Source organism: Macrobrachium nipponense, chromosome 37 (genome assembly GCF_015104395.2).
Source record: "Macrobrachium nipponense isolate FS-2020 chromosome 37, ASM1510439v2, whole genome shotgun sequence".
Taxonomy (NCBI): Eukaryota; Metazoa; Arthropoda; class Malacostraca; order Decapoda; family Palaemonidae; genus Macrobrachium; species Macrobrachium nipponense.
In genome coordinates, this window is record NC_061097.1 from 13,596,291 (window position 1) to 13,618,037 (window position 21,747).

The 21,747-nt window shown below is 39.2% G+C and overlaps 1 protein-coding gene across 1 annotated transcript in view; it reads left to right on the plus strand.

Annotated features, from left to right (window-relative positions):
• Positions 1-21,747, plus strand: part of LOC135209026 (eukaryotic translation initiation factor 2D-like) — a 247,724-nt gene that overhangs the window by 208,393 nt on the left and 17,584 nt on the right. Inside the window, exons 11-12 of the mRNA XM_064241561.1 lie at positions 8,372-8,585; positions 16,459-16,636. Coding sequence (XP_064097631.1) covers positions 8,372-8,585; positions 16,459-16,636 — 392 coding nt within the window. The remainder of the gene's footprint in view (positions 1-8,371; positions 8,586-16,458; positions 16,637-21,747) is intronic.

Below are 21,747 nucleotides of genomic sequence, written 5' to 3' on the forward strand. Positions count from 1 at the left end.
GGCAATGGAGAATACGTATACAAAATATTTCGTCAAAATTCCTCTTAATTTCGTAGTTACAGGGTAATTAGTAAACATAACTCAATAAGCCTAAAACATTCATCCGTACAAGAAAATGCAATATTTCTTCTGTTATCGTCAATTTTGATAATTATTTCAAAGAAATTGTGAGAAATGGCATCTGTAGTGATTCCATGAGTCGCAGAGGGGACTCGGGGAGTATCCCATGATTTAGTGCGAGCACATACTTCAAGTAGTCTTCACGTTCAAATTTCTTCTCTGACATTCGCTTGCTTTTACATGTGTTTATGTTTCGGCAAGAATTTCATCATGCCAATGAGAAAAACACAAGGAAAACATCTCGCTAACATAAAGACGAAGAAAATTCGCTCTAATATGATTACAGAATATCATAATATTTGCGATATTAGCGTAGTTAGTGAAGAGAGAGAGAGGGAGGGTTGCGTAGTAAGTAAACGCCCCCGTCTTGCCTGAAGCACACGTCACACTGTCCCCCAGGCTACGATCTTTGAGCAAAGGGATCTTAATTTATGATAAATAACATAGTTTTGGTTTATTAATACCCAAAAAGGAATATGAAAATCATATGCGGGTTGGAGATGTCCCAAGTCACCTTATTAAGTGGTATGAATATCAAAGTCCTGTCCTTAAAGAATGGCATTAGCTGGCCGGCCCCCTTAATGACGTCTTGCCAGAGAACCTTGAAATTCGTTGTTTTTACAATAAACAAATATCTTATTTATATGATAATGCTTGGTAAGCTTGATGAGCATATCTGGGTTACATATTTATAGGTGAAGTGGTGGTATTGCAGTGTAAGAACTTAACATCTAGTTGCATCATCTGTAAGTGATATTCAGTTTTAGGCAGAAACATCAGTGCGAGGGTACTCTTCATTTCTGTTTTCCCACTTTGTGGTTAAAAATTTGGTATAGGACTAGGACCATAAGAACGTTGTAGTAATGGTATGCAAAAGAAAAAGGTATGCACAATAGTGTCAAAATTAGAGGTATAAGACTACTTGAGTGTGCTGTGGAAATAGTGCCTGAGGAAAGATTGACAAAAATGGTTAAACTTGATTATTGTCAGTTTGGCCTTTTGGTAGAGAGATCAGCAATATGAGCCATCTTTTTATTGGATTTTGAAAGGCATTTGACAGTACAGTGGTCCCCCGTATTCGCGGGGGATGAGTACCAGACCCCCCGTGAATAGTTAGAACCCGCGAATGTTTGGAACCCCTATAAAAACACTAATAACAGCCTATTTTGTTAGTTAAAACTCTAGAAAAACCCACTAAAAATTGTCATACTTGGTTTTTTTAATAGTTTTATCACAAAAAGTGCATTTTATGATGAAATTGATAAAAAAAACCCAGGAATTTGTGGATATTTCTCATTGAAAAATATTGTGAATGTGTGAATTTTCCGCAAATAATGCGGGGAAACGTTCCCGAGAGGAATCCGCGAATGTGTGAGTCCGCGAATCCGGAGAACGTGAATACGGGGGGTCCACTGTACTGTCAAATGGTCATTACAAAGTAAAGGGTACCTGAAAGACTTTTAGCTAGTGCTGTTGCTCTAACACAGGGCTCTCCAAACTATGGCCCGCGGGCCACATCCGGCCCGCCACATAATTTCATCTGGCCCGGCAAACTACTTTGTTCATGTCAAGTTATTCAGAACAAAACTTGCGCTACTTGAAGGCCAGGTGAAAGTTAAGAATTTTGCTCATTTCCATGTTGTGAAAAATTTCATGCAGAAAATAAAGTTGAATTTCCTTCTTCATTTGCAAATGAAATAATTTCAGAGTTGAAAAAACAGTTTCAGGAGCGATTTGCTGACCTTGATGCCAAAGCTAATGAAATCAGCCTCTTTCATAATCCATTTGACTGCAATGCTGAAAATCTTCCAAAGCAATTTCAAATGGAAATTATTGATCTCCAGGCAGATGACAGACTGAAAGATAAGTATAGAGAAGGAAATCTGATTGAGTTTTATAAATGCCTGGATCAAGATCAGTTTCCAAATTTGATAAAGTTTGCTTGTAGTTTTGTGTCCATTTTTGGTACACCATACTTGTGTGAGCAAACATTTTCCAAAATGAAGTATGTAAAATCTAACTATGGAGCAAATTTGTCTGATGATCATTTGAAATCAATTCTTACAATTGGCTCATCTAATCTGGAACCGGATTTCAATGAAATTTTGAAGTCAAAACGTCAGTATCATTCGTCACACTAATTTGGTTGCATAATACTAAAGGCAGGAATCTATTTAGTTTACCCTGATTTTTTCCAACAAGATATGTTTTAATTTTTCCATGTTTATACTGTAATATTTGAAGAAATTAAATTACTGACACTGATTTTTTTTTTGGCCCGCATAAATGTGGGAAATATATAATGTGGCCCTTACATTGAAAAGTTTGGAGACCCCTGCTCTAACATAACATTAGATTTACAGCAAAGACAGTAGCAGATGTATCAGAAGAATACAAGATAAATGTGAGTGTCTATCCCATATCTGTGCTGCGCTCTTTGCTGTTTACCAGTGCAGAAAAGGGGACCCCTTGAAACTGCTTTATGTAGATGACCTAGTGCTAACTGCAAAATTAAGGAAGTGTTTGTGGAAATGTTAAAAAGAGTGAAGAGAGGATTGGAGAAGATAGAGATGGAAATCATTGTAAGCAATACAGAGCTTATGATAATTGAAAAGGAAGTAATTGGTGTTCATTTGAAAGAATTAACAGAAAGCAATTGGAAATACAGAAAGAAGAGATCAGTTATTAAAAAAAAAATTAACAAATAGTATATAACAAATAAGTACTAAATTATTCAAATACAAGAATTCTTTTAGGGTAGTAATGCATTGAAGCTTTGCTGGAACTTCTGAAGTTCCAAGTGCACAACATCCTCAGGGAGACTGTTCCAAAGCCCAATGGTGTAAGTAATAGAGGACCTTGGAAATTTAGAAATTCAACTGTGAGGCACATTTACTGCATATAGGGGCTGCTGTTCAGCAAATCTGGTTGCTCTTGGCAGGGAAAGAGGATCAGGGATCAATTGTAAATGTGAAAGATCTCTGTTAGAATGCAATAAACCATCCATAAGAGGTCCAAGTCATAACTACTAATGTTAAGAAACAGAAATCTGCCACCATGAATCACTGTCTAAAAGTGATAAATCTCTGTCAGAAGCAGACATCCACTCCAGAGAAAAGTAGTATTCTAGTAAAGGAGACAGGTGATCTAAAGCAGGTTGCATTGATTTTATCACTGTTATAGATATATGGGGCTTTACATACAATACCTAACTTTTGTATGGCTTTTGCTGATACTTTCATTTGATGTTTTTCTAAAGTAAGATGTGGGTCAAAAGTTACACAAGAATAGTTAAAGCTTTAGACTAATTCAGAAGAATCCCATCCACCTGAAGGGGAAGTTGGGGTGGAAAATCTGTACAAGATCTAGTAATCAATAAGTGCACAGGCCTTTGACTGGTTAGATGTGTTGTCCTGTGCAGACAAGACCAAAAAATAAGTTACCGTCACACAGAAGTCCACTCTGTTTTTTCCCCTCATGACCAGCAGTATCTCTTTCTACAGTCCACCGTTCTGGAGTTCTTGTCTGACCTCCAGAAGAAATCTACCCAAGACCTGCTGGTGTCCAAAGGAACCTTCCCTCTCTTCCAAGTCTGTTTCTTCCCTTCAACCTTAGCCCTTTTGTAGAGGAAAACAAAGACTAGTCAAGACCACTGAGCAACCTATGTTTTTCGAAGTTAGCTAAAAAACCGTCATTCAAATCTTCTTCCAAGAAATGAAAGACCTGTCCTTCATGCTCCTGTAGGAGCCAGACTTTTCCACTTTTGGGAGGAATGGAGTCGTAGAGGTGTGGAGCCAAGGATAATTCAAGTTCTGGAGGAGGGATACTCCATTCCTTTCAAGAAAAGACCTCCTTTAGTTAAGTCTATAGTTTTGACATCTTACTCAGAAGGCTCCGAGAGATTCTCGGCCCTTTCACAGGAAGTCGACTCCTTCCTACTCAAGACTCAAGAGAGCTGTAGAAAAAGTCGAGTGTCACGAGTCAGAGGGGGTTCTACAACTGGCTCTTTGTAGTTCCTAAGTCATTGGGGGTTGGAAGCCCATCCTTGATGTCACCCATCCTTTATGTCAGTGCTCTGAATCTCTGTTTTGAAGGCAAAGTTTCATATGAAAACGAATCAGTTTGTCATGTCTTCTGTTTGTTGGGGTGACTAGATGATCTCCCTAGACATGCAGGATGCATACTTTCATGTCCCCATACATCTGGATTCCAGGAAGTACCTCTGTTTCGTCACAGAGGTGTGGAGCCAATGATAATTCAAGTTCTGAAGGAGGGATATTCCATTCCCTTCAAGAAAAGACCTCCTTTTCTTGAAGGAGTTTTGACATCTTTCTCAGAAGGCTCCGAGAGATTCTTGGCCCTTTCACAGGAAGCCGACTCCTTTCTACTCAAGAGAGCTGTAGGAGAAGTTGAGTGTCACGAGTCAGAGGGGTTCTACAACCGGCTCTTTGTAGTTCCTAAGTCTTGGGGATTGGAGGCCCATCCTTGATGTCAGTGCTCTGAATCTCTTTGTTTTGAAGGCAAAGTTTCATATGAAAACGAGCCAGTTCATCATGTCTTCCATTTTTTGGGGCGACTGGATGATCTCCCTAGACATGCAGGATGCATACTTTCATGTCCCCATATATCTGGATTCCAGGAAGTACCTGTTTCATCTTTCAAAACTGAGTTTTTCAGTTTCAGACCTTATTCTTTGGACTCTTGACACCCCCTCAGTTCTTCACTCGTGTAGTTGCTCCTCCCGGCAAGTGGCTTCACCCATTTGGGATCAACATCTCCCTGTATTTGGATGACTGGCTTCTTCATTCTCAGTCAAAGGAAAGGTGCACAGACGACTTGAAGACAACTTTTTGCCTGACTCAAGAGTTGGGCATTCTCATCAACAAGCAGAAGTTGCAACTGTCTTTGACATAGGTGATTCTTTATTTGTGGATGGTATTGAATTCTCAGACTTTTCAGTTTTTCCCATCCCCCAAGAGGATTGACTCATGCCTCCGCAAAGTCCATCAGTTTCTCTCTCCAGGCCTGCTTGGCCAACCAGAGGATGAGTCTCCTGGGCACCTTGGCCTCCATTGAGCAGTTCGTGATGTTGGGCAGACTGCACATGAGACCTCTTTAGTTTTTTCTCAATGCCAACTGGGACAGGAAGACTCATCCAGATTCGTACACTTTTTCTATCACACAGGAGATCAAGGCAGACCTATGATGGTGACTGTGCGAAGGAAGGCTACTTCAGGAATCTCTTCTACCTCTGAACCCCAACTTAAGCTTGTATGCAGATGTGTCAGACCAAATTTGGGGAGCCCTTCTAGGAGACCAAGAAGGAGACCAAGAAGTGTGCGGAATGTGGTCCTCGGATCAGAGACACCTCTATATAAATATCATCTGGGCCTTGGCTCTAACTAACATCTGCAAGCATGGAGGCACTCACTCGTTCTCTCTTTATTAAGCCACTGGCCCACCAGAGAACTCTTACTCTGGGCAGAATGGAACCAGGTCACCCTTGTCACATGCTACATTCAAGAGAAACTTAACGTCTTGGAAGACGAGTCAAGTCACCACAACCAAGTTATTCCCAGGAAATGAACCTTGGACCCTCTGGTATGCAGTGATCTATGGAAACTTTGGGGTACCCATTGATCTACTTGTTTGCATTGTCCAGGAATCATTGGCTACCCGCTGAATGGCCTTCTTGGCCCAAGTGCCTGGGCTTTTACCCTAAATATCATACATCCATCCATCCATCCATCCTTTTCTGCTCTCCAGCCCCGGACCCTCTGGCATGGCGACGGATGCCATGCTCCAGGACTGGTTGAGACTAGACATCGATGCATTTCCTCCATTTGGCATGGTCAGAGAGGGCTAAATAAGTTCTCCTCTCATCAAGGCACCTCAATGAGTGGCTCCTTTCTGGCCGACAAAGGAATGGTTCCCAGATCTGCTATGTCTTTTCTGAGACTGTTTCTTCAAAACCCTTCTCTTCCCAAACAACCCCACTTCAATAGGTTCCACCAAGGGTTGTCCGCTATGGCCGTAGCAGGCTTCAGACTGTCTAGATCCTCGTCAAAGCGAAAAGTTTTTGAAGAGTGGCTGCATAGGCTATTGCTAGATGCATGGGCCCGTCTTCTAGCACCATCTACCTGTTTAAATGGACAGTTTCTGGAGATGATGTGATATATACATAACATCTCTTCTTCTGAGACATCTGTAAGTCAGACTGCTGACTTCCTGCTCTTCTTGAGGTCATTATTATCCTCTACTATTAAGGGGTATAGATCCTTGCTAGGCTCTGTTTTCAAGCATAAAATGTTTGAACTTTCCTCCAACCAAGACCTTAATGATCTCATCAAATCCTTCGATATGACTAGACAAAAGAGATCGGAAGACATCTCATGAAATCTCGACGTAATGTTGAAGTGGCTCTTGAGGCCAGCTTTCGAACCCCTCTGTTCAGTCTCTCTAAGAGACTTAACTAGAAAGACTCTCTTCCTCATTGATTTAGCCACTGCCAAATGAGTCATGCAAGTTCCAAAACATTGACAAGAGAGTAGGTTTTGCACAGGGAGATGCAGCATTATCCTTCTTGCTCTGGCTCCTTGCTAAGAACGAAGACCCTTCCAAGCCCTGGCTTCATTCCTTCTCCATTAAAAGTCTATCGAACATCCTTGGTCTCAAGCAAGAGGAGAGACTTCTCTGCCCAGTGATAGCTTGAGATTCTATCTTAAGAGGACTGAGAAGATTAAAGGCCCCTCTAGCCTTTTGTGGTGCTCCATCCAGAACCCCTCCTGTCTGATGTCAAAAAATGAAATCTCCTAGTCTTGAGAGACTTAATTTCCGAGGTACACTCTTGGATTCAGGAGGACACTATCTTTATATCTTTAATTAAGGTTAGAGTACATGAGGTTCGAACGATGGCTACTTCTCATGCCTTCTGGCATAACATGTCCCTCTCTTCTATCAGTGTATTAGAACTGCAAATCAGTCTTCGCACTGTGTTATCTCAAGGAAGTGGAATCAGTTTTCGAAAATTGTAGTTTGTTAGGACTTTTATCCGTAGCTGGCATGGTGTTGTGGGTGGAAGCATGGGGTTTTTTTCTGTCTATCTCCTTGCCTTGATATAAGGCGTGTTGGGTCCAAGGTGAGCCGGAGGGTACATGCTACCTGGAGTACCCACCAGTTCTTCTAGTGGTTGGGGATGGTTTTCTTTATTACAGTGCAGATGACAGCATTGTATGTATTATTTTATTCTGGTCTATGCCCATGGCAAGGGCACATTTTAACTTTGCTATCTATCGGAGTACCTCCTTCGCTGCAAAGTCCCCTACTAAAGTAGGAGGCAACACATGGCTATATAGTACTGCCATGCCACTACAGGTTAAGATGTGCACTGACTGGAGGTATGGAGGTAATAGCCACCTGCAGTCGCTCTCTTACCAGGTAAGGAAACAACATGCATTGTACCAATGCTGGCAGGTACAGTGCTGGCAACTTTCTGCTATCAAAGTCATTACTTTCCTAATGTATTGAGGTAGAACATGTCCATGTATCCATCATGCTGTCAATGTGAATTCAACTTGTATTACTTGGTAAGTTACATATTTAAAAATGTCATTTATTATGATAAAATTAATTTTTATTTATACTTAACAAGTAATTACTGAAGTGGAGCCCTCCCCCCCTCCCCTCACATGGACATTAGGGGAAAACAATTGAACTCTGCCACATCACTCCATTCTTTACCCCGAAAGTGGGCGGGGTTTTAAGTGACCCTAGGCAGTTGAATAGTTTTCACGAATTTTGAATTTTTAGGCTGCTGTTTGAAAGCACAATAGTTTTTAAGTACTTGGTAAGTATATATAAAACTTAAATTTTATTATAAAAATTTCATTTTTCAGTGACTAGAAATACTTTAAAATCTTATCAATATTATTCTTAAAAATCTATATACACTCTAAAATTTAGGTTTTCATCCAACAAATTATATGAAGCCAGTGTAAAGGTTAAAATAAGTTACGTCCTTGCACTTGTAAACAAATGAAATGAGGATGCTGGTAAGGCAGCCAAAGCTCCAGTTGCTGTGAACAGATCAAGAATACCTGTTCCTGTCAGTTAGTTGTGCTTATCTCTTAAACCAATCATATTTAGAACATTTTAGGAATTTTTAGAGGGGGTGTCATTTGTACCTGTTGTACACTAAGGCATAAGTAAATAAAATATTTATTTATTAAAATCTTGCATTGTTTTTTTACAGAAATGTTACTCTTAACCCTTTGCTACATGAAGCAGTTGTTAACAAGAAAGAGGGTTATAAAGAAACTTTGCGGTGGGATGAGGTATTCTCCCGGATGTTAGGAAAGATGTCTCCAGCAGTGAGGATCACTAGAGAAGGGGCTGTTCCCATTGTTAGAAAAGGAAAATTGGATCCAATAGAAATTGTGGTTGCTAAAAGAACTGGCAATAAAAAGGTCAGTTGGGATTCCTATAAAGGTTTTTTTTTTAATGTTTAGCCTGCCTAATACCATTTTGTCATCTTTTGAATGTTCAAATATTTAGGTTTGTATATATTTGTTGTGCATTTCTATTTGCATACTGACATACCTAAGTTAAAATGCGTGTGTAGGGTAGAGTGAATATATGTTGTATATTGTGATTAGATATAAAGGAGTATTAATAAAAACAATTGGTAGTGGGATAAATACAAATTACAGATAGATTCTGTGAAGGGTGGTACAGAATGTTTTCCAATGCAGACTACCATGAGCTTAGAAGGGAAAAGTGTTTTGTGAAAACCTTGTGCTAGTTGATGATCAAGAATCATGCCCTCAGACTCTGAGGTGTGCCATTGCCTCTGTACCATGGTTTTTCCATATTGCACTTGAATTCCTTCACTTGAGAATATATTTGAACTCTTGTTTCTTTACTTTTACTATTTCATGCTTTCTTTTTTCTCAGTGTGCTAAATAGGTTGACTAGAGAGACAAAATTGCTTGGTGGATTGTTAGGAGAATGCCTTTTTATATGTACCTAGTGTCACTGCTCATCTTTCTTGCTTTCTAATTTAAGATTGTTAATTTTGCCATCAATAGCCTTTTCATGTTTTGAGAATATGGCTTTTGTTTTTCCCATTTTTTGGTGATGTTAAATTGAACCCAGGCTGGCAAGTCATATTAGTAAGAAGAAATAAGGTGGTGTTTTCGAAAGAATTCAAATTATCTTCACCTTCAGTATCATTAAAGCATGACCTGATGTTTATATCTGAAACATGTCTGGAAAAAAAATTAAGGTAGAATTTCTCTCCATCAAGCATAACTTAATCTACTTATTATTATAATTATTTTTATTATTCAGAAGATGAACCCTATTCATATTGAAGAATCCCACAGGGCCATACTCCTGCAAGTTCAATGCTCAAGCCAGGCTTCATATGTCTCTTGAGGAACTGCAAATGTGACTGCCTAGAAATTCTGTTATAAAGGTTTTAGCAAATACAATATTTTATTAATACAGTACACAAAACAATTTTAAAAGTATAAAAAAGAAAAATGTTTTACACAAAACTATTCATCATAAAATATCCTTTAACTGTGCAGGTTGCATCCAGGTGTGTTTATGTACATTTCTCTTAAAAAACTTATGTGAATACATATTTTTTTTTATTGTTTTAGTTAGAAAAAATGTATGTGGGCAGAAATATGGGTCAGGTTTCTGTACACTATATTCAAACCCAATACTACTACTTAGCAATCCATAAAAAGGTAAGCTATCATCATTTTCCATTTCCATAGTGAATTTTATGGATGAGACCAATTATTTAATTTATCAAAGAAAGTATGTATTTGCACTTTCACTCCCTAGCCTGATACATGCCATCAACCTACCTGAACCTCATTACATTGTATGGAATTATTTAGTTCATTGCTCTGCTTTCAAAAATATTCTCCATACATAATCTTAAAACTAGAGATAAGGGTTGCTCATTCCCATACCAAAATTATGGGAGTAAAATTTTATCTTTGCATTTTTTTACACATTTTACATATTTCTCTTAAAATTCTCTTAAAAATGGTGAGTCCAGCTGGTCCCTAAGCTTAAGGTATCAGACAAAATTTTTAAAACATCATTAGTAGGTATCTGTGAATAATGATACCCCATGAAACTCAGAAATTTGGAGTCATTATTAATTCTGTACCTTCTTTCCCAACGTCATCCCTACATAAGGAGTCGGTTGCCTGATGTGCCTTCTCTACTGCCTTCTATGAAAGGTATCATCAGGCATGGTTTATTGTTTGGCAAAGGGGGTTTTTATGACCACATGCCCTTGCTGTCATCAACCACAGTTATTGGTAGTGGGCCTAGCCTTTTACTAAAAAGTAAGACTGCAAGGCAGCAGTTTCCACAGTTATTGGCAGTGGACCTAGCCTTTTACTAAAAAGTAAGACTGGAAGGCAGGATTTTCTACAGTTATTGGTGGTGGGCCCAGCCTTTTACTAAAAAGTAAGACTGTAAGGCAGCAGCTGTCCTTTTTAGTCACATTTTACGACATGCAGGACCTATGACGGTAGTAGTCTTACACCTCTACCACACGATCATATTATTAATTTTGTACATTGTTTATTAATCAAGCCTACATTGTTCTCTATAGTGGCATCAGAAATGGTACCAGCCACGTGGTCATAGCAAACAATGCCACTGCCTGAGGCATCAGAAGGAACATGGTCAGAGCTGATCTGCCTGCTGATGGTAGAGAGCTAGTGCCTCACTTGTTCCCGTAGCCTGAAATGTGGTGACAGATGTGTTCAGCAGGGAGTGGTCTTTTCATGAGACAAATGGAGCCTTGTGGTAAGTATGGAGGACTCCCTTTTTTTTGGCCACATTATTGATTTGCACTTCCTTGTTCCAATCTCCTCAGCAAGATCTAAGTCTACCCTGCTGGATCTTGTTTCATGGGCAGCCTGTGCCATGCTGCAGTTGTAAGACGGTTTGGATGTTAAGTCTTTCTACCATTTTTATTTTTGGACAGTTACTGGAGAAACTTCAAGCTTTGGCAGGCTTCTGGTTGACCTTTGATGATCCTTTTTGACCCCAGCATAAGCGGGTTGTGAACCTCTGGATCTTGTCATTGACTTTCCCAACCTGAAAGATTCTTTTGAAGCAGCCTCACATCTGCAGGTTTTGTCAGTATCCTCAGTCCTAAATTTTTTTAGGTGGCAGTTATCAAGCATAGCCTCTGACAAAAAGGAATTTTGAAGGCCACTGCATTGGCTATTGCCAGCCCTTGTCATTCTTCTACCTTGTCCCATTATCAGGCCAAGAGGGCAAAGTTCATTGACTTAGTACGTATAACAAACAGGAGTTCTAATCCTCTCAAAATCCCTTGTCCAATCATAGGAAACTTCTTCCTTCATTTACTGACTGGTATGAAGACACTTAGATTGTAGGTCATACAAAACTTTCTCCTCTATTTTTAGATTGATAGAAACATACCATCAGTTGTGTAAGGATGTCACAGTGGTCTTCAATAGGTTTAATCCCCAAATCCTTTTTAAAGTTTCTCCAAATCATAGAAACGTCTTCTTACATCTTGGTGCTGAAGTTTTTTTTTTTATCACCTTACCTTCCTCTGAGGTTTTTAGTAAGCTTCCTGCTCTTTTTTAGTAGTGTCTTCCATCAGTCAGCAAGCATGAGCATGATGAAGCTGTCACCAAAAATTGAGGGAAGAAAAATGTAACCTGGATAACAGTGCCATTAGGAGTGCAAGAGAAATGAAAATACATGAGTTACATCCATCTCAAATAGGACCTAGGAAATGTAGATTAGTATCTTGAAGTCCCTGCTTAAAGAATGCAACAAATACCAAATTAGGTATTAAAGGCCATGCAACAAAACATATATACAGTGAACCTCCCTGTATTTGCGGGGGATGCTTTCCACACACATGCACCTGACGAATTGCTAGAGTCCGCGAATACTTAGAACCCATGTTAATAACTGTCTATTTTGTTAGTTCAAACTCAAGAAAACCCACTAAAAATGCTTAAACCTGATTTATTTAATAGTTTTATCACAAAAGTGCATTTAATTATGAAATTTATATGAAAATACAGTAATTTGTGGATACTTCTTATAAAAAAATACCACGAATATGTGAATTTCCCGTGAATGGGTAGATATCGTCCATAGAGAAATCCGTAAATACGTGAGTCGGTGAATCTTGAGAACGGGAATATGGGGGTCCACTGTACCTTGTTTTCATTTACCTTAAGTTGCAATACTTAACATCTGACACACCAGAGTTGGCTTTGGTGATCCCCAGGGGAAACCAAGAGATTGTATTCTTAAAAATTTCTTTCTTTTGTAACCCATGAACAGAAAATCTTGGGAGTACAAATGATGGGACAAGAAGCTCCTCACCAGGAAAGAAAACAATAGGCAAAGTAGGGATAGCAAATGGAGAAGTGTCTAGTCTGAGGCACTAGAAGATTATATTTTGGCAATGAAATCCTGGGACAAAGGAGTCATATAGATGTCCAGTATTTGTGGGGGTCACATTTCCAGGTGTGGTGTGGTGCTTACACCAGAAGAGGTTGGAACTGGAAGGAAAATGGCTTTGTGGACAATTAATCAGATTATATGAATTGGGGCTATGCCAGGCTTTTCACCCTCAGGGGCAAATCTCTGCTATGAGTTTTTGCAGAAGCTCTTGGAACTGACTGACCTAAAGGCCTAATCAGGTCTGAGATATCTTGATTAGAACTAAAATCCAGATGGGAATGGATGATAAAGTGCATTCCTTATCTTTTATTGCAGATGTTTGTAAAGATAATTTCTCTTGCTTACAGAGATAGATACAAAAAATCTGTTATTACTGAAGTAGAGTAATTGAGTGAGGGAGTATTCCCCGTCTTATGTCAATGAACAAATTTGGCTCACTTCTAATAAACTTTAGTTAATGAAGCATTGCTTGGTGTAAAGATTGCAGTTGCTGTTATATCTCAAGAGCCTCTCTCGGGATCTTTGCTGGCTATCCTCTTCACATGAAGATGTTATGACTTCAAGCAGTTGTGGAACTTGTGAAAGTGTGACTTACTTCAGTGCCTTTCAGAGTAAAAAACCATGAGCTACAGTGTGGTTGTGACAGAAGTTTCTGTGAGAGTGGATGAACACTGAGCCTGATGACCATATCTAGAAAGTCAGTGAACCATTCTTGCTCTGGCCAAAATGTAGCAAGAATGATAATTTTGATATTGGACATTGTACTCAATTCTACCTGTACCTGCTTCATTAGGCCAAAGGGAGGGAAAGGTGTAGTATCCAAATTTGTCCCGTAACTGCATCATTGTGTCAATCTTCGGACCCTGTGATCTGACAGGAGAATAAATAAGCAGTTTGCAGTTCATGGATGTTGAAAGCATCAACAAGTGCAGTTCTCCATAACTGTCAGAGTCCTGTAGATGTTTACATTCATCAACTATTCAGGAGTAAGAACTGGGAACCTTATGGAACAAATATGAGAGAGAGATTTTGAACAACTTCTATTGCCAGCACAAGGGTTTCTGGTGGCAACTGGCACAGTGAATCTTGAGGTGGTGCCTCCTTGGTTGCAGCTGGTGTGATATCTTAAGAGCTTCTCTATGAATCTTTGCTGGCCAACCTCTTCACATGATGATATTATGATACAAGCAGTTGTGGATTTTGTGAAAGTGTGACTATTTCAATTTCTTTCAGAATAGAAAAACCAAAAGCTAAAGTGTGGCTGTGACAGAAGTTTCTGTGAGAATGGATGAGCGTGATGACCATATCTAGAGAGTCAGTGAACCACTCTTGCTCGGGCCAAAATGGAGCAAGCATGATCATTTTGATATTGGACATTATTCACAATTCCCCCTGTACCTGCTTCACTAGGCCAAAGGGAGGGAAAGGTGTAGTATCCAAATTTGTCCCGTAACTGCATCATTTGTGTCAATCTTCAGACCATGTTCTAACAGGAGAATAAATAAGCAGGTTACACTTCATGAATGTTGAAAACAAGAAATCAAGAAGTGCAGTTTACTGTAACGGTCAAAGAGTTTTATTGTAGATATCTACATTCATCAACGATTCAGGAGTAAGAACTAGGAACCTTATGGAACAAATATGAGAAAGTTATTTTCATCAAGTTCTATTGCCAGCACAAGGGTTTTTGGTGGCAACTGGCACAGTGATTCTTAAAATGGTGCCTCCTTGGCTCAAGTAGCTGTTGTTGGATTCAATTTCCCCCTTATCAGTTTTCAGTGATATTCAAGATCCTCTCTTGATGGAACCGTGATCAAAAAGTAGTACGTAGTTGGAAATGGAGCCCTACTCTGTGAGCCAAGGTCACCCATGCGATCAAAGTGTTTGTGTTATTATTATTATTTTTTTTTTGGTATATCACAGTCCTCCAATTCGACCGGTTGGTATTTATAGTGTGGGGTTCCGGGTTGCATCCTGCCTCCTTAGGAGTCCATCACTTTTCTTACTATGTGCGCCATTTCTAGGATCACACACTTCTGCATGAGTCCTGGAGCTACTTCAGCCTCTAGTTTTTCAGATTCCTTTTCAGGGATCTTGGGATCATGCCTAGTGTTCCTATGATTATGGGTACAGTTTCCACTGGCATATCCCATATCCTTCTTACTTCTATTTTCAGGTCTTGATACTTATCTATATTTTCCCTTTCTTTCTCTTCAACTCTGTTGTCCCATGATATTATGACATCAGTGAGTGATAATTTCTCCTTGATTTTGTCAATCAACGTCAGGTCTTGTCTATTTGCACGTATCACCCTATCTGTTCTGATACCATAGTCCCAGAGGATCTTTGCCTGATCGTTTTCTATCTCTCCTTCAGGTTGGAGCTTGTACCACTTATTACTGCAAGGTAGCTGGTGTTTCTTGCATAGGCTCCAGGGGAGGACTTGAGCTACTGAATCATGCCCCTTTTTGTACTGGTTCTGTGCAAGTGTCAGACATTTGCTTGCTATGTGGTTTATGGTTTCATTTTTTGTATTGCATTTCCTACATATGGGAGAGATGTTATTTCCATCTATCATTCTTTGAACATATCTGGTTCTTAGGGCCTGATCTTGTGCCACTGTTATCATTTCTTCAGTTTCCTTCTTGAGCTCTCCCCTCAGTAGCCATTGCCACGTGTCATCGCTAGCTAGTTCTTTAGTCTGTGTCATGTATAGTCTGTGCATTGGTTTGTTGTGTCATTCCTCTGTTCTGCTTGTCATTCTCCTGTCTGTATATTATTATTATTATTATTATTATTATTATTATTATTATTATTATTATTATTATTATTATTATTATTACAGTGGTCCCCCAGTATTCACGGGGATGCGTGAATAGTTAGAACCCGCGAATCTTTTGAACCCCTATAAAAACGCTAAAAACAGCCTATTTTGTTAGTTAAAACTCAAGAAAAACCACTAAAAATTTTCATACTTGGTTTTTTTAATAGTTTTATCACAAAAAGGGCATTTAATGATGAAATTTATAAAAAAAACCAAGAATTTGTGGATATTTCTCATAGAAAAATACTGCGAATGCCCGAATTTTCCGCAAATAATGCGGGGAAACGTTCCCGAGAGAAATCCGCGAATGTGTGAGTCCGCGAATCTGGAAAACGCGAATACGGGGGGCCCACTGTATTATTATTAAAAAATCCTCATAGTAGCACGAGTCTTCAAATGGAGAAACAAATCCACAGTTATGTAAATGTGCATATACTTAAATTTAAAACTTTTAAGGGTAGCTTTTGGGAATCCCGAAAGCTATCCTTAGTTTTAAATTTAAATATGTGTACATTTACATAACTTTGGCTCATCATCATCATCACCATCATCATCATCAAGTAGTTTGTTGTGACCACTAACTAAGGTAATAAAGTTGTGGTGAAAAGTTTGGATGCCATAAACATCCCAAAGCAGATGATGCAAAAATGGCAGAATTTCCCTTCTCACGCATATTGCAGGAACCTTCATAATTTGTCTCTTTCCTCTTTCCTATAACTTGCATTGCTCAAGAGAATTATGTAAATAACTTCTTTAAAAAATATTGACCTCTTGGCTAACTTGAGTAAAAGGTTTGTATTTATGATATTAAAAATGATTGTACATTTGTGTTTCAGATTTTAATAACATCACTCTTGAGAGTTGGATGTGAATTTTGAGAATTATTTACTACTTGCATTTCTAATTTTTCGTGTTAAACTTCAATTTTCACATTGATGAAACTACCAAACTTTCTAACAATGATGAAACTACCAAACTTTCTAACAATTTTACTAATTATGGTTATATCTTTCAAATTGCAGGTTACTTTAGTATATAATGCTAATATGTTTGGTATTGATGAAAATGAGTTTGCTCATCAAATACAAGTCGGTGTGGCTGCAAGCACTAGTGTGGGACCAGCTGAAAATAAGCCTCAAGGCATGACCCAAGTGCTTATTCAGGGAAATCAAGTGGCCTTCATTGCAAAACTACTCTTGGGTTAGTATACTTCAACAACTGTCTGGAAATAAGAATATGTATTGGAACATCAGATTCAGCATTTAATTCATCACTTGTATGACAGTACTTTGCCTTTGATCTCAGATTCCATATTTGTTCATTCACATTTTCATAGGTAAATTTCATCACTGCAAGTGGCTAAATGTTGAATGAAATGTCCTACTTTACGGGACTAATTTATGAGGCCAGTGGTCCTAAGCATATAATATATTTTTTGTATACCATTCATAAATCCATGCACTGTAATCCATTTATAGAAGGAAATAAAAAGTGGCTCAGGTAGGTTGGGACAAGCCCCTATGTTCCCATAGATCTTTTGTTGCTAACTGAATCATTCTTGTAGTCAGACCCTTGTACGACAAATCTGGTTTGTTGGGAGAAGTGCTTTTTGATTAAATTAATGATATGCAGAACTGTATACATAATGAAAAAACTTGGTAAATACCCAGTAGATCGTGAAGTCAAATGAGGTTCTGGAAGAGATAAGGAAGAATAATTGGATAAACAGGCTGTGTATGTTGACAAAACCATGTTTGTTCTTATGGGAATGCAAACCTACACGTTCATGAATGAAGTTACTTGAGTAAGGTGTTCTTCAACTGTCTTGACTCAAAACCAAATTGTAATGCCAAGGTTAAGGAGGTTGGTGGTGCATTTTCGGTGTCTGTGAGTGGTAGTTGGGGCAGGGTTGGTTTTGGCGGGTTGTTGTGCTTCTGTAAGTCGTGTGGTTGTCGTGTTCTTCCGGGGTGTTGGTGTTCGTCTGCAGTGATTTGTCGGGTTATTGAGTTTTTGTGGGGTTGTGGGTCTCGGATGGTTAGTTTGTGTTTGGTTGTCGGCTAGCCTATAGCCTATATCCAGTGGACAGCACAGCCTAGCCCTGAGTAGCAGAAGCCAGAGGTGAGTACCTGTTTGTGTTTTGTGTGTTTGGTATTTTGTTGAACCAATTGTCCTGCAGGTTAAAGGTAACGTAAAGGGGAAAGTGTGAGTGTGGGAAATTTTGTTAGCTGGTACAATTAACGTAACTGGGGGGGTTTACTTGTTTTTTGTGATCCCGCCACAAGGTCTCTTCTGTTTTTTCTTTGGCTGTGGTGTGCTAGCCATGTGGATCTCATGGCATTCAGCACCCTCTGGTAGCCCCCAGTGTAAAATCTGGCTACCTTGGAGGAATGTAAGCCTGATTTTTGGCATTTTGTTGACAAAGACAACTGCACCAAGTTTGTCTCCACTATCTCCTACCTAGAGTAATAGTCTCTTGAGGTCTGAATTCTCCTTAGGTGGTATATGGATGCCTGAGGAAAAAATTATCTTGGCCAATGAAGGACCCAAAGATTTATCTATGAGAATGACTGAAATGCGACTGTGCTTGCAATACGGAGACTCCCTCTGCATGGAGATGTTCTAGTGACAGACTGGGACACAGAGGAGTCAGGTCTGGGTCAGTGTAATAGATGGCAGTGATCTCTTGGAGAGAACATATTCCTTTGTTGAGCTAGAATCTAAGGAAGTGACTTACACAAACAGCTGGACCGTGGAAAATTCTCTTGTCTGGGGAAGCATGGAGCAAAAGAAGATAATGTCTCTTCTTCAAGATCATTAAAATGACAAAGTATCATTCTAATCTCCACAATAGACCTTTGCAACTGTGTAGGAGAGAAACCCTCACCAGAGCCCCTAGTGATCTCTTTAATCATTCACTGGATGCCCTGTCCAGTTCGAGGACCGGACCAGGAACTAGACCTCAGTGTAACTGTCTGGGATGAGAGCGAGAATATTCCTGGTCCCAAGCCCTAATCTCTGTTTTTCCAATCTTCCTGAAAAAATTCCGAGGAGGAGGAGGGAACAAGAGCGAAATCGTGAGAACCCTTGCCCTGCCTGCTGAAGACCGAAGTCCTGGTAGGTAAGTGAGGCTGTGGGCAGTCGTCAATCTGTGATGACAATGTCCAGCTGTGGCGTGTGCTGGCAGTGGGGACCGGTTCCGTAGACCATGAACCCTTGCCAACCCAAGTAGACAGGCTACTGGGACCAATACATGGGTCTGAAGAATCCCAGATAGAGGTTACACCCGTGCACTCAGCAACAGAAGTAGCAGTACTGCTAGTGTGAGACCAGGGATGGTACCAAAAGCCAGGTTTGGAGGACTACTGAGGCTGGTGCTGTTCAGGTATTGTTTGCACCGCTGCAGTACCACCAGCAAGAGATCAGGCTTGGTACTGGTAGGCCAGGTAAGCAGGCTTCCAGGGCCAGCACTGGTGGTCCAGGTAGGCATGCTACTGGGTGCCAGTACCAGTACACTGGGGTCCCAAAGAACCCTGGGTAGCAGTTCTGCCCATACACTAAGCAATGGATGCAGTGGAACTCATGCTAATGAGAGACCAACCCTTTCAGCTACGAGAGGGCTAGCCACTAGAAGCTCTATGATACTTCCTGCAGGATATAAAGGAACCTTCCTCTTCCTCTGCTTGCTAGATTTGGAGAAGAAGGTGAGGAGGTGACAGAACTCGACGACTAAGGCAAAAACGAAGACAACAGTGACAACTTCCTCCTCTTGATTTTGCTGAGCACACCTTCAACAACAGCATGTAGAGGAGAACATCACTCAGAGATGATGTACTTTACAGCAGTCCCGGGGACACAATCCCAATGCTGCATGAGGGGTTATCAAAAAAGTAAGAGCAGTCCTACAGCTAGTAGACACTGTGGCTGGTAAGTCATCCCAGGCATGGTCAGAGCAGATACCGACAGTTCCCACATAGCCTTTGAGTGATCAATAAGTTCATAAAACACTCTACTTTCTTGAGAGGCCTAGAGAGGCACATAATTCCCCAAGTCCCTTGGCCTCCACAGTACCTAAAAAAGTTTTATTTATACAGTAGCCCCGGTTTTGTGTGTGTCACATTTCCGCGGTCTACTTTTGTGGATTTTTGTAGAACAAATTATATTCACTTTTCCATGGGGAACTTTCACTAATTTGCTTTTTTTTATCATAGAGCAACACTGTATTTACTCATTACTGTATTTTTTAATTAAAATTACTTATTACTGTATTTTTTTTTATTAAAATATAAGAGAGAGAGAAAATGGTTTTTACATCCAAGTCTAAGCACAGTATAAATGCATGGATTCTGTAAGTGAAATAATGTTTCATTGACATTTTGCTGTTGTTTTTTTATTAAGGATATGTATACTGTTTGAGAGAGAGAGAGAGAGAGAGAGAGAGAGAGAGAGAGAGAGAGAGAGAGAGAGAGAGAGAGAGAGAGAGAGAGAGAGAAACTGATGCAACATTGCCATACAGTGACTGCTCAGGGAGGAGAATTGAAGGGCACTATGGCTGCATGAGAATGTTAACAATTCCCATGTATATGAAAATCAGATTTAAAATATTTTTTTACAGTGATTTAGAGAAACATCAGCAGTGATAAAATGACAAAATATTCTCTTGTGTACTGTTATAACATGTGTGATAATCATAGTCAACTAAACCTGTAATAAAATACGGTACAATTAATAAGACAAAGTAAAAAAAAAATATGACAACCATCTTCCATGATCTGTTTGAACTTGCCTCAAGGATTACCCTTTCCATGGTCTATCCAAAGCTCCATGGTGTCTTAAGTCGTCTTTTGGCCAGGTATTGTGTTGTAATGATAAACATTATAACACGGGCTAGAGTATAAATGGACACAGGATAAGAGGGCACTTTCTATTATCCACTGCGAACGGTAATACCCAGTTTACCTACTACGTCAAAACCACAAGAAGAAGAAGTGGTTTTGTGCACACGCTCCGTCATATTGTTTACATACAACAACCAGAATCCTTCCAAGACGCCCTTCCTTTTCTGGTCCGTCAAGAAACCAGAGCTCAGAGAAGTCTGTTCTTTGCTTAGTGATTCAGTTAAGTACATAATTATAAGTTCCAGTCAAAAAATTTTTTTTTTCAGTTTAGACTGTGGAGCAATGATTTACTGTGTATGAAAAGTTGTAATCAGCTTATTTGTGATTTATGATGTTTAGGCTAGCTCAGAGAATTTCGTTCTTCGCTTATTAATTTCATTACCGAGGTTCATGGAAACAGAAGTTGAACGCTAAGTGTAATTTTTTAAGTTTGTTAAAAAATATGTTAGTTTATAATGTGGAACAATGATTTAATTGTGCATAAAAAGCCATAAACTGTTGTTTTTTGCCAGTACATGTCAGCGCTTATGATTTAGGATTGTTAGCTCCGAGAGTCATTTCTTCGCTTATTGATTTCATTACTGAAGTTCATGGAAACTTCCAACTTGAAAGCTGAGTACATAATTTCAAGTTCCAGTTAAAAATTTCTTAGTTTAGACCCTGGAACAATAATTTTATTTGTATGTTAGACCCTGGAACAATAATTTTATTTGTATGTGAAAAGCAGTTTTTCGTCAGTAGTATACATCGGCGCTTCTTACATTTTGTGATCCATAGCTATCTGTAGAAGCAAAAATTGTTTTGAAAAATTTATTATTCTATTTATTAATTTTATCTAAAGAAATGTTCCATAATTATTGTTAATATAGATAATCCTTTCAGATAACGATGTCAGCAATAGCCTACCAGGCAGTAAATTACAATCTACATCGATTCAGTGAGAATATGTTAGCTAAACTGTAGCAGATATATTGTCTCTATCTTATAACCTAGGATTATATATCCTTAAGGGCGAACAAAAATAACCTTGAATAGACAGTAACCTGAATCAAGGTAAGATTTACATTGTCTTAATACTCTAGGCTATCATGTGCGTACCCTTAACCCTTAAAAGGGAAATAAGCACTTTAGATTGATTAGACAATAAACTAGGCTAGGTGATAGTAGACCAAAAACAATACATAGACCAAATGGACTATGAGGTAGTAGACTATCTTGAAGGCTACAAATTACACCTGATTTATCCCATATCTTTCAAGGTAATTTAATCAGGATTAGACAATAACCTATACCAGGTGATCGCCTAACAGTAAAATTTTGCATCAGTGAGTTTCATATTAGAAAGTTACTGTTTTATATAGTAGACCAAGCAGCCTAGGGCTAGATATAAACAATCTGAGTTAGACAAAAGATGTT